The sequence below is a fragment of the Myxine glutinosa genome, chromosome 4 (assembly GCF_964187855.1).
Source record: "Myxine glutinosa chromosome 4, kmMyxGlut1.1, whole genome shotgun sequence".
Taxonomy (NCBI): domain Eukaryota; kingdom Metazoa; phylum Chordata; class Myxini; order Myxiniformes; family Myxinidae; genus Myxine; species Myxine glutinosa.
The window spans coordinates 89127623-89141267 of record NC_136264.1 but is presented as its reverse complement, the minus strand read 5'-3'; the positions used below and the strand labels follow the sequence as shown (position 1 = coordinate 89141267).

Sequence of the window (13645 nt, the reverse complement as noted above, 5' to 3'; positions counted from 1 at the left end):
TGACAAGAACGCGATGACTGAAAGTGACCTTCACAGTGGTGCAAGGTGGAAATATAATCATCTACACCAACCCAATTTGGGAATCGCATTAAGCCCATCTAATGCTATAGAGCCACCAGCAGGTTGTGCAGCGGTAGGGCGCCTACCGTGAATAAAAGCCAAGTTAAACTGGTGACCATTACTGCCAGACTGCTGGTTGATTAGTGTCGTGAGATGTAGCTCCACATCCCCATTATTGAATCGCACCCTTTGATTACTAGCTGGTTTTCAGCGGTCACAATTATCACAGTAATGCACCGTGATTTCACTATAGTCTACTTGCCAGCAATGTGAACCCGGAAATGTTGAGTACCCCAAAGTTTTAAGTTAGAAATGTACAGTATGGGTCCCCAGCACTTAGAAACTGCCGGATGCTAACTTGCATTTTTTTTTTTTTTTTTTTTTTTTTTTTAAATACTGAATCGAGGCTCGTGAAAGAGCTGACAACCGCGAGGGAAAGACAGTACAGGGGGACCGCGAGGGAAAGACAGCACAGGGGGACCGTGAGGGAAAGACAGCACAGGGGGACCGTGAGGGAAAGACAGCACAGAGGGACCGCGAGGGAAAGACAGCACAGAGGGACCGCGAGGGAAAGACAGCACAGAGGGACCGCGAGGGAAAGACAGCACAGAGGGGCCGCCAGGGAAAGACAGCACAGAGGGACCGCGAGGGAAAGACAGCACAGGGGGACCGCGAGGGAAAGACAGCACAGAGGGGCCGCCAGGGAAAGACAGCACAGAGGGACCGCGAGGGAAAGACAGCACAGGGGGACCGTGAGGGAAAGACAGCACAGGGGGACCACGAGGGAAAGACAGCACAGTATGTTGGGCAATTAGCAAAATTAGCATTAATAGCATTAACCCTATCAAACATAGGCCTGGGACACTGAAATTTCTGTTTCGCTCTATTGCTCCACTTTTATTCACAGGTATTAGAGGTAACAAAGGCAAGTACCATACCAAACTAGAATAATATGACTATGGGTAAATAATATCCTCAAAATTAAAACACAAGTATACCCAAAATTATCAGAGCTGAAAAATATGTGCACTAGTTACACAACATAAAACTTCCATCAAGAAAGAGCGTCTTGCACTTCTACTACTCTGCACTGTTATAAAGCATATCCTCATCATAAAACTCATCCTCATCGTCTTCATCTTCTTCTCCTGACTCTACATTCTTGTCATATTGCTCTTCTTGCTGTGAGTGTGCGAGTGTGTTGCAACATGTACTATCAGAGCCTTTGCAGAAGCAGTAGCTGGTACAGGCCAGGCCTGCAGCTACGCAGCTGCACTTTGCTGTTAAACAGGGCTTTAACCCAGCTTTGCAGCTACAGCTGATCATTTCCAACACGGCAGGAGGAACAACGGGGCTTGCATCCAGGATGGGCATGATGACTTCCTCTTCCTTCTCGCCTTCCTTCTTATTCCATCCAAACTCTGTTATGTCCACAGCTGGTGGGTCAGGGCAGTCTGCTGCTTTCCAAAGCAGCACCTGTAGATGGGCACGCCGTCCATGGAGGAGAGCGTTGCGCTCTGTAGGAGGCAGCGTCTTCAGTGCTGGGGGGGTTTTGCGCTTTCGGTAGATGTCATATCTGGCGACGTTCAGAGATGCCGACTCCCTCTCGTTGTGCAGAGCCAGGAAGAAACCACTCACTGCCTCTGTAATCTGTAAATCAGTAGCTCCCTCCTCTCCGATGAAGTGAAGCAGGTCACCAGGTACTACTCTCATGGCCTTGAGTGCGGACACCTTCCCTTTCCCCGTGGGATAGGAGGTGGTGTCACATCCGGAGAGAGCATGCATAGCCAGGATGGAGCGACACTGCTCACCGAGATTCTCTACTGTCGAATTGATGTTGAGAATAGTGCCATCCCATCTCTCCATCTGCAGGTTACATGTGATACCCACCTTCCAGCACCAATAGACCATGAGTACGAAAACATCAGTGTCGTCGCTGAGAATGCGGACAGTTTCAGCTCCGCGACTGGCTGCATCCAACATGTATGAGATGAGGGAGACGTCAGCCTCGTCATGAGTGACAATACTGTCTGCTTTGCTGACCATCTTGATGTGATCTCCTATGCTGTGTGTGCACAGGCGCTCACCCAGTCTCCGTTTGTTTGTCTTGTTCTTCATCACTTTGTCACGGATAGGTAGAGGGGTTGTCAGTGAGAGTCGGTACTCTGTTGAGCTCTCCCCAGCTCTTCTCTGCCTCTCGTGGTCTTTGGCAGAGACTTGCTCATATCGGTCAAAGATGACAAATGTTTCGGTGATGTAGCGATTAAGCCGGCGCCCCATGCTGGCTGCGAGGTCAGCCACAGTGCCTGACGATGGCCACACCACGTGGTAGATGAGCTGCGATGCATCAACGAGTACAACATGTGGTGGGTGGGGATTGGGGGCAAGGATTCCAAGACGCTGGACGATCACAGACTTGTTACCCTTCCTGAGGCATCCATACTCATCGATGATGGATGCAGGGACCGGGCCGAGCTCGTAGTCAAAGAGGGCAGAGAGCTCCATTCTTCTCTTGCTCCCCACCACCAGCAGCCGAGCAAACAACGCCTCAAGGTCACATATGATCTTCGCATTGACCTTCACTCTTTTTTTGGTGAATGTCATTGTCACCACCTTATTTGAGATGGGCGCATTAAATCTCTCAGGAAGTGATGAAGAGAACAGTGTGCTCATGTCCTGTCCGATCTTCAATGCATCTTGCACATTCACCTTTTCATCTGCCACCTGGCCATTTATGATATGGTGGAGGGTCGCGGTCTCTATGGTGAGTGGATAGGAGTTTTCCTGTAGCACTCTCAGGATTTTAGCCCGGTCCTCCGCGTCCAATTCCCACCGTCCTTTACCCTCTTCTTTGTGTCTGTTGGGCTTCATTGTCTTATCCGGTGCTTCAGCATCGTCGTAAATCTCATCCAATGACTTGGAGAGATAGGAGCAGATGCCGAAAGATTGGATCCACACGGCGACCTGCTCAGGGTTGGTGGAGATGCCCTTCATGCCTCCTACTCCCTTCCCTTGCTTGATGCATGTCTGCTCCCCAAACATGTCTCCACTCACTGCAGCTGCACCATCAGAGTGGTGGCACACATGGCTTCCAGCGTAAAGGTCATCCTTGGCAGTAGCAGGAAGGTACTGCATGTCAGGCAGATGCCATGTGATCCATCTTGCGTAGTGGTGATGACCGGCAGCAAAGAAATAGGGCAGCATCTCTTCAAGGCAGTGTTGTTGCAGCATCCAATCACCCTCTCTTTCTGCTCGCCAGAACCTGTGAGCTATTAGGGTAGGGGTGATGAAACAATCCACCCATAGCCAGCCTGTGGGGTGCTCTCTGGCTTTCTCCAGGAATGCCGTTATCTGCTCGTGAGTCTTCTCTCCCTCCTCTAAGAAGTCATGAAGAAGAGCAGACACAACCATACGGAAGGCTCGCATAGCCTTGGGCCAGGCCTTCCCGTTGAAGATGGATTTCAGGCCTCCAAATGATGCACCGACTAGCTCCTCCACACCTGTTGAATTCATCAGTTGTCCGATTGAGCCGATGAATGACATGAGAGTGTGCATCATCCCAGGTCTGAGAACCACTGATGACCATCGCTGCAGATCACTCCACTTGATCAGGCAAGCGATCACGTACAGCTGCATGTCAAACGTGATATGACTGTGGCTCATGCCAAGCTGCCTCAGTGATGTGTCTAAGTAGGCAATGGTACTGAGCACTGTATCAGGGTGGGCAGGGGGCGAGTCAAGCAGTGGTCCAAAGACACTTATCCAGGTTACGATCTGTTCAAATAAACACTAACATTGAAACTGTAGCTCAACATGAGAGTAGGGGCACTAACCACGCAAAAAAATGTTAGGTGAAAAAAAATCCACGGCTTTTACATCCCTTTTTTCACATGAAATTTTGATCGCAGGAAATCTATATATATAAAGTAGAGTTGGCCTCTATCTATGATCTCTAAGATCTCGAGAACCCGTGGACGGATTTGCGAGCGGAAAGTACTGTTCGACTCGGGATGGTCCCAGGAATGTCACGGAGACATAAAATTTAAAAAATTTCGGGTTTTAAAATTAGCGCATAATTAGCACTAGCAGAAGAGAGAGGGATTCGAAGGGAGGGAGCGCAGCGCTTCTAGCGCTTCTGACTACAGCACACCTTAAAATTAAAAAAACTTCGGGTTTTAAAATTAGTGTGTTACGCGTAATTAGCGTCTATCTATATCTATATATATAAAGTAGAGTTGGCCTCTGTGTCTGTATCCTCTACAATCTCTAAGATCTCGAGAACCCGTGGACGGATTTGCGAGCGGAAAGTACTGTTCGACTCGGGATGGTCCCAGGAATGTCACGGAGACATAAACATTTATAATCACTTGCTAGCGAATAAATAATAACGCATAAATACCTTTCAGCAGCGCGTAAAATAATCTTTCGTTTCAAGTCACTCTCACAAATAGCTTTCCGGAAATGACGGGTCGAAGTGGTCGAGCTATTAGCATGACGCCTTATCTTTTCAGAGTCCGGGGTTCGAATCACCCCTCTGACATTTATTTTTCGCTTTTATCACGTCCTTTCCCGCACAATTTTTGGGACAGATCCCGTTGAGTGTTTTATTAAAGTTATTGTTTTGTCATTTTCTTATTGTTTTCATGTTTATTTGGCTTGAAACAAAAAAATTATGCCGCCGTTAGGCGTTATGACATCCGATCATAATGCAGCTAATTAGCTTCTAAAAACCAAGAGTCTGGCAATATAGAAACGCTCTGGCACTGTAGACATTTATCTGCCATGCGGTTTCAATATTCGATTGGTAAAGTTCTACAACACAATAAACTATACTAGCGTGTTTTTATTTGCATAATGACGACAATGAGTTCCGACTTCCGACCTCGGTGGGATGACAGGCTGAGTCAACCCCCCTGGTGTGAAGGGGGAGGAGGAGGGGAGGGGGAAGAGAAGGGGAGGGGAACGAGGGGGAAGGGGATGGGAGGGGGGAGGGGGAGGGGGAAGGGGGAGGGGGGAGGGGGAGGGGGAAGGGGGGAGGGGAGGGGGGAGGGGAACGGCGGGGGAGGGGGAGGGGAGGGGCCCTTCTTCCCCTGGGCACCCCCGCACCCTTCCCTCCCCCCTCTTCCCCTCCCCCCCTCCCCCCCTTCCCCCTCCCCCCCATTCCCCTCTCCCTCCTCTTCCCCCTCCCCTCCTCCTCCCCCGCTTCCCACTCCCCCCTCCCCCCCGTTCCCCTCCCCTCCTCCTCCCCCGCTTCCCCCTCCCCCCTCCCCCCCGTTCCCCTCCCCTCCTCTTCCCCCTCCCCTCCTCCTCCCACTCCCGTGCAAAGCCGGGTACCTCTGCTAGTTTTTTATAAGAACACTCACGGAAAGCATATCTGTCTAAGTGTATTATGTCCAAATTTCATACAGATCCTTCAAATAGTTTGCTCACACGAAGCATTCAAACGGAGCAATAGAGCGAAACAGAAATTTCAGTGTCCCAGGCCTATGTTTGATAGGGTTAATGCTATTAATGCTAATTGCCCAACATATGCAAGTTAGCATCCGGCAGTTTCTAAGTGCTGGGGACCCATACTGTACATTTATAACTTAAAACGTTGGGGTACTCAACATTTCCGGGTTCACAAGAGGGCTCTATAGGCTTGGCAAGTAGACTACTATTCTATTGAATCTCTAGGCACCAACCCAAGAACAAGAATGGATGACGGATGCGGAACTTATCCAAACTAGAACGGCACTCTTCAACGTCACGACATCGACTGAAATGCCTCCTCCCACATTATTACATCATTACAACACTTACATCAAGTTTGATTTAAATCCATTCAGCTGTTCTCAAGTTATCAAATTTCTACCTGACATGACCTCTGACCTTTGACCTCTTGACCCCGATATGTAATCAGTTCATGTTTGCATCATTATACATATCTATACCAAGCTTTAATTTAAATCCCCTCAGCTGTTCACAAGTTATCACATTTCTACCTGACATGACCTCGGACCTTTGACCTTTGACCATGGGACCCCAAAATCGAATCATTTCATATTTACATAATTATATATACCTGTACCAAGTTTGAATTAGATCACTTCAGCCGTTCTCAAGTTATAGATCTATTACAGACTTTGACCTTTGACCTCTTGACCCCAAAATCTAATCAGTTAATCTTTACATCATTATAGATACCTGTACCAAGTTTGAATTAGATAACTTCGGCCGTTCTGAAGTTATGGACCTATCACAGACTTTGACCTTGGGACCCCAAATTCTAATCAGTTAATCTTTACATCATTGTACATAACTGTCTCCAATGTTGTGAGGACCTTTGCACAACACTAATTGTGACTCGTGGATCAATTTGGTGCTGGTTTGTGGAGCTTCCGGTTCCGGAGGAGCTTCCGGTTCCTCGGGCGAGTGAGGCGTGCTTCGAGCTCTCCACGGCATCGAAGTTTGAGTGTTTTCCCATTCTTGTCTTTGTCAAATTTCCACTGGTTATTTTGCTGTGTACGTGTTATTGTGTGTTTCTAGTTGGTGCTGGTTTGTGGTTCGTGCAAACTTGTGTGTAGTTAATCGTTTTCTGAGTCGTACCTCGTGCGCGGCCTGGTGACTTGGGGCTTCCCTCCCCCCGTCGGTGTTTTGTCGGTTTGGGTTATTTCCTTCGCTGTATTGCTTGTTTCTTTTATTTTGTTTTCTCCCCCTCACTCCACCTCCTGAGACAAAGAATTCTATATTGATTCTTTCTCTCCTCCCGGACACGTGCTTGTTCGCTCTCCTCCTTGTCTCGGCTTGTGCCCCGCCCCCTGTATCTCGTTTTCTTCCGCCTCTGCTCCTTCTTTCTCAAATCCACGTTCTCGCTTGGAGACTTTTCCCGGATTGTTTTTTCATCGTTCTGTTTGGATATTGTTGGAATATGTTTAAACCGCAGCCGTGATGCTGACGCCCCCCCCCCCCCCCCCAGAATGTACATGTTTTAAACGTTTCCCAGTGTGTACCCTGGTCAGAATAGGTACACCGTATCCCTGCGTGTCGTAAGAGACGACTAAGAGGGTTGGCGTCAGGAAGGGCATCCGGCCATAAAAACATTGCCTCAAAAAGAGAACCATGACAATCACAAGTACATATGGGCAGGGTGCAGCCCGAAGTGGAGATCGGTTTCTGAGGTTTGGGACATGGAATGTAGGGACAATGACAGGGAGATCAGGTGAAGTGGTGGAAGTATTGGTCAGAAGAAGAGTGGACATATGTTGTGTGCAAGAGACGAGATGGAAGGGAAGTGGTGTGAGAATGGTGAAGGGTAGGCAGGGACAGAAATACAAGTTTGTGTGGCAAGGGTGCCCGGAGGGCGTGAATGGTGTTGGTGTCCTGTTTTCTGAGAAGTTTGCAGACAGTGTGGTGAGTGTGACTAGAGTGAGTGATAGGTTGATGATGGTGAAAATGATGATTGGAAAGCTCTTGGTGAACGTCATCTCGGGATATGCTCTGCAGGTTGGTCGAAGCGATGAAGAGAAGGACAAGTTCTGGTGTGCGATAGAGAAGCTGATGGAAAACGTGAAAGATGAGGAAGTTGTTGTGGTGGGAGGAGACCTGAATGGACATGTGGGAAGGAGTATGGATGGTTTTGAGGGAGTTCATGGGGGTTACGGATATGGTGTGAGAAATGGAGAAGGTGAAAGGATTTTGGAGTTTGCTGATGGAGCTGATTTGTTGATTTGTAATACTCAGTTCCAGAAAGAGGACAATAAGCTTGTTACATACACGTCAGGTGGGTCGACGACAACCGTTGACTACCTGATGGTGCGTCGGCAAGATAGGGGGCACCTCCGGGACACAAAGGTGATCCAGGGGGAGGAGGCTGTTTCACAGCACCACTTGGTTGTCTGCGACATAAGGGTGAAAGGTGCGAGAAGAGCTCGGCGGGTGAAGTACCAACCGAGAATGAAGGTGTGGAGGTTGAAAGAGGTGACAGTAAGGGAGGCATTAAAAGAGAGGCTGAGTAGGGTAGAGGATGATGTGGTTGAGCTTGAAAGTGGTTGGATGTCAATGAAAGCTAGTCTGTTGGGAGCCGTTGGTGAGGTATGTGGATGGACAAAAGGACCACCGAGGCACTCGGAAACATGGTGGTGGGATGATGAAGTTGGAAAGAGGATTGACGAGAAGAGGAAGAAGTTCAAAGAGTGGCAGAAGGCGAAGGGTACGGGAGCAGAAACAGCAGAGCATGAAAGTTATAAGGCAGCCAGGAAGGCTGCAAAGAAAGAGGTAGCAAAGGTGCAGGAGGCATGTAGGAAAATGTTCGGAGAACGCTTGGATTCGGAAGAGGGTCAGAAAGCAGTATTCAGGATTGCAAAGCACAAAGCGAAAGAGAGGTGTGATGTGATGGGGGTGAGTTGCTTGAAGGATGAAGTGGGACAAATCGTTGTCGACCCAGATGGAATTAAAGGAAGATGGAAAAGATATATGGAAATGCTGTTGAATACAGAGAATGAATGGGATGGCAACATAGAGAGTAACCCAGTTTTAGGACCGGCAGAGAAGATAACTGAGAAGGAAGTTGAGGAAGCGATAAAAGCAATGAAGAGTGGAAAAGCGGGAGGGCCGACGGGAGTTGTGGGAGATATGTTGAAGGCAGCAGGAAGTTGGGGTGTGAAGAGAATGACAGAGATCTGTAATCTGGTGGTGAAAGAAGGCCGCATTCCAGTGGATTGGGAACTGAGTACCCTCGTCCCTCTATACAAGGGGAAAGGTGACCCTCTGGAGTGTGGCTCGTACCGAGCGATAAAGTTATTGGAGCATGGAATGAAGGTATTGGAAAGGGTGTTGGAGAGGAGGATAAGGAAGAAAGTGAAGATCGACGAAATGCAGTTTGGATTTATGCCAGGAAGAGGAACGACAGATGCGCTTTTCATTGTGAGGCAGTTGCAGGAGAAGTACATGGATAAGAGGAAGAAGTTGTTTTTTGGGTTTGTTGATCTGGAGAAAGCATTCGATAGGGTTCCACGCAAAGTATTGACATGGGCATTGAGGAAGTTAGGAGTGGAGGAATGGTTGATCAGAGTAGTGATGGCAATGTACAAAAGAGCACGCACAGCTGTAAGGACGAAGGACGGGAACAGTGGTGAGTTTGAGCTGAAGGTGGGAGTGCATCAGGGGTCGGTACTAAGTCCACTACTATTTGTAGCTGTGATGGAGGTGCTGGCTCAGACCGTAAAGGAGGGTTTACCGTGGGAGTTGTTGTATGCAGATGATCTGGTGTTGATTGCGGAAAGTATGGATGGACTGAAGGAAAAGATGAACAAGTGGAAGGAATGTATGGAGACAAAAGGTCTGAAGGTGAATATCGGAAAGACAAAGGTGATGGCAAGTGGTAAAGCATGTGGTGAGGTGGAAAGAACTGGGAAGTGGCCGTGTGCTGTGTGCAGGAAGGGTGTCGGAGTGAACTCCATTCAATGTACAATGTGTGCTGAGTGGGTTCATCAAAAATGTAGTGGTCTGAGAGGGTCATTAACCAGTGTGGCAGCTACATTCAAATGTAAGGTGTGCACAGAGGGAGCTGCAGATGGAGGAAATGTTGAGTTGGATCTTGGAGACGGCGTGAAGCTGGAAGGTGTGAAAACATTTTGCTACCTCGGAGACATGCTGAATGGAGAAGGTGGATCAGACTCGGCAACGGTTGCTCGAGTGAGATGTGCATGGAAGAAGTTTCGGGAACTGAGTGGCGTGCTGATGAGGAGGAGAGTGTCGCTGAAGCTGAAGGGAAAGGTGTATGCTGCATGTGTGAGAAGTGTTATGATTTATGGGAGCGAGACATGGGTAATGAACGTAGAGCAGCAACGAAGGCTGGAAAGGGTGGAAATGCGAATGGTTCGATGGATGTGCGGAGTATCGTTGAGAGAGAGGAAGACAAATGATGAATTGCGAAAGATGATGGGAATATTGCCTGTGATTGATGCTGTGAAGAGGAACAGGTTGAGATGGTTTGGTCATGTATTGAGGAAGGATGAAAGTGACTGGTTGAGAAGAGTGATGGAAGTTAATGTAGAAGGAAGTAGAGGATGGGGAAGACCGAGAAAGACTTGGCTAAAGATGGTGGAAGAAGAAATGCGGGCAAGGGGGTTAATAAGGAGATGCAGAAAATAGGGCAAAATGGAGAAGATTGTCATGGGAACCGCAAGGCTAACCCCCGCTCTAGCAGGGAACATGGCCGTAAAATGCATGTTATTGTTGTTGTATTGTACATAACTGTACCAAATTTGGTCAGAATCCCATCACTGGTTCACAAGTTATCATGGTAACAGTTTTTTTTAACCTAACTTGACCTTTGGCCTTTGACCTCATGACCCAAAAATATAATCAGTTCATCTTTACCTCATTATACATACATGCAGCAAGTTTGACTAAGATCCTTTCAGCCGTTCTCACGTTATCGCGGTAACGAAAACCTATCACGGACGGACGGACGGACGGAAGGACAACCTGAAAACATAATCGCGAAGTCGCCGGAGGCATAAAGATACACAAATATTATATTTTTGGAACTTGAAATTTAAACTCCCCAATCAAGAAAAGAAACGCATGCTACCCAGCAGCAGGCCAATCCAATCAACGTACGCTCTTTAAACTAGCACCTGTCCGATCACGAATAACTGAAATAAAGCAATAAAGTTTGTTTTCATTGGCTGGCGTCACGAGTAGCATCCCTATAACCGCCGTACCCTGTAACTGCGCGACAGAGCGATTGCGAGTGCCCAGCGATGAAAATATCTCTAGTCGTAGCAAATATGACAAACTGGATGTTGGTTTAACGTGATGAACAAGATGGTTAGCCGATCATTCGGTGATAACGGTTAACAGCTTCATCTTTGCCTTTACGTATCAAGAGCTGGAAACATGCTCCCGCATGCTCACAGCCTTTCACCACGGTCGGTAAAATGTGTCATGTTGCACTATACTCTCCTACAGGTGATGCGTTTTAAAGCAGATTTTCCAAGTAAGCTGGAAGATTAACACAATGGCGAAAAGGTTGACATAAATCAAAAGTTTGAAACGAGACTCAACAGCAAATCTCAAAAAGTTGTCATGTCGTGGTTCTGCCATTTGCTGAACGCAAGGCACACTGTAGGTATGGAGGCCAAAACAACTAGTGAGGTTTTGGTGTGGCTTTTGAGTGGATACATTGTTTTACAAAAACACCTTTAATCAACTCAAAACTTTTATCCCAGAAACGCAAAAACAATTGGGAAAATATATAACTAAAATAAAACCACATCTCCCATTTTGGACTTTAGTTCCTTCTCAATGCGCAAACCAGGCTATAAAACGTGAAAGAGGCCTGGATTGAAGGACATGGTGAGATGCATATGCACTGTTCTCAATTTGCAAAGGTACATCCTGCCACAAACGTTGTGGCAGATCTGACGGACCCAATATGGCGAGTGGTATGATTGTACAGTCAAATATCATCTATGTGAGGCACATATCTATGGCTACTTAATCCCCTAATTAATGGGATATGTTTCAAGTCATGTTGCAAGACTGTGACATCAACGAGTGCAATAAAAGTGTCCACAATTGTGCAAAAAGGTGTACGAGTACTGTCTTACCTCGTACACGCAATCCCAGCTTGTTGAGCGCCTCTTCGACGGCCTGGCTCTCACGCTTGCGCATGAAGCCATTGTCTATATGCAGGGTGATGATCTGCTCCTGTGGTAGCGCCTTCCTGAGAAGGGCAGCGCACACTGTAGAGTCCACTCCACCGCTCAGAAGCACCTAGCAAACCATGGGTCACGAGGGAGTGTGGGGTGAGAGAAGATAATCATCATTGTTGATTTGTAAGACCCATCACAATAATTATAATCAGCACCATTCACAACTGAACCACCATTACAGAAAAAGCAAGCATCCTGGAGGATATATTGGTAGATACCAGCACAACATTCAGCATAAAACAAAGTTTGAGATGAAGGAATAGGGTATGAAAGCCAAAGTTGTCACCATGGAAACAGCAGATAGTGCTCACGTGACAAATCAATGGGTGAGATTAACCAGAAGGAAGGGGGAGGGTGAAACCAACCAGCACACTTGCACTTCCCACATGCTTTCGAATGTGGTCGATACACTCGTTCTGCCGGCTGTTCACCGTGTACAGTCCGCTGCAGCCCGCCACCTCGTACAGGAAGTTGCGCAGCATTTGCTTGCCCTTTACTGTCAGGTCCACCTCTGGGTGGAACTGCACGCCAAAGAGCTTTTTGCTTTCATTGGCGATAGCTGCACAGACGACACAAAAAGGTGAGGCCGCAACACTAACTTGAGTAAATTCGCTTGATCTAATTCGCGTAACTAAACTCGCTTGATCTCTGACCATCAATTTGGTTTCAGACCTGGTCACTCTACTCTGGACATGCTGCTTCTGATTTCTCAACAATGGATGGACGTCCTCAACCCCAAACAGGAAATTAGAGCTGTCTCCCTTGACCTTTCACGTGCCTTCAATACGGTCTGGCACCCCGCTCTGCTCACCAAACTCTCCTCCTTTGGTATCCATGGAAATCTCCACGCATGGCTGGCGGACTTCCTCTCTAGTCATAGTCAACGTGTGGTCCTGAATGGGCTTCTCTCATCTCCTCTTCCTGTTCAGGCTGGAGTTCCCCAAGGCAGTGTTCTGGGCCCTGTGCTTTTTCTGGTCTTCATCAATGATCTCTCTGACTCTCTTGAAAATCCTCTCTATCTCTTTGCTGACAACTCTACTCTCTGTCGCTCCATTCCTCATCCCTCAGATCAGCAGTCTGCAGCCTCCTCACTCTCTGCAGACCTGGACAAAATCACAGACTGGGAAAACAAGTGGAACATGTCTTTCAATCCTGACAAATCTCACACTCTTACGATGTCTCTCCGAAAAGACCGACTGGACAACCCTCCCATCCACTTTCTGAATAATCCTCTCCAAGAAGTTCTGTCACTCAAGCTTTTGGGTCTCACTATCTGCCATGATCTTTCCTGGGAAAACCACATTTCAAATCTGGCCTCCAAAGCCAGTCGCCGACTGGGCATCCCCCGTCGTGCGAAGTCCTTCCTTGGTACACCTGAGCTCCTCACCACTTACAAGGCTTTCATCCGCAGCTCTATGGAATACTGCTTTCCCCTCTGGTCTGGTGCTCCTGCCTCACACCTAGCTCGTCTTCATGCTGTTGAAACCAAAGCGTTCAGCATCATTGGAATCTTCCCCGCGATGAAGCTAACTCCAAGGGCCTTTCACTCACTCACCGCAGGCAGGTTGGTGGTCTTTCTGTCTTCGACCGACTCCTCTCCGGCCTTGCTCCTCCAGCTCTCTCTGGGCTCTGTCCCCCAAATATTCCGACAGGGCGCACAAGATCTGTCTGCAACCCTCTTATGGTTAAACTGCCAAAATCAAGACTTTCTGCTCACCTTCACTCCTTCATTCCTCTTTTCTTCCGCCTCTGGAACAAACTCCCTCACTCTCTTCAATCCCACTCCACCCTCCAGGTCTTTAAAACAGCTGTTCACCACCATCTCTTATCTTCCCCCATCCAAAACCTTGATCTTTTCTACCCCCGCTAATTTCACCCAAAAT

General features: G+C 47.9%; 1 protein-coding gene across 2 annotated transcripts in view; it reads right to left on the bottom strand.

Moving 5' to 3' along the window:
* Positions 1-13645, bottom strand: part of GMPS (guanosine monophosphate synthase) — a 58910-nt gene that overhangs the window by 25131 nt on the left and 20134 nt on the right. For both annotated transcript variants that reach the window (XM_068112904.2, XM_078776132.1), the window contains exons 6-7: positions 12128-12321; positions 11658-11823 (exon numbers count right to left, since the gene is read on the bottom strand). In XM_068112904.2, the coding sequence (XP_067969005.2) occupies positions 11658-11823; positions 12128-12321 (360 nt within the window). The remainder of the gene's footprint in view (positions 1-11657; positions 11824-12127; positions 12322-13645) is intronic.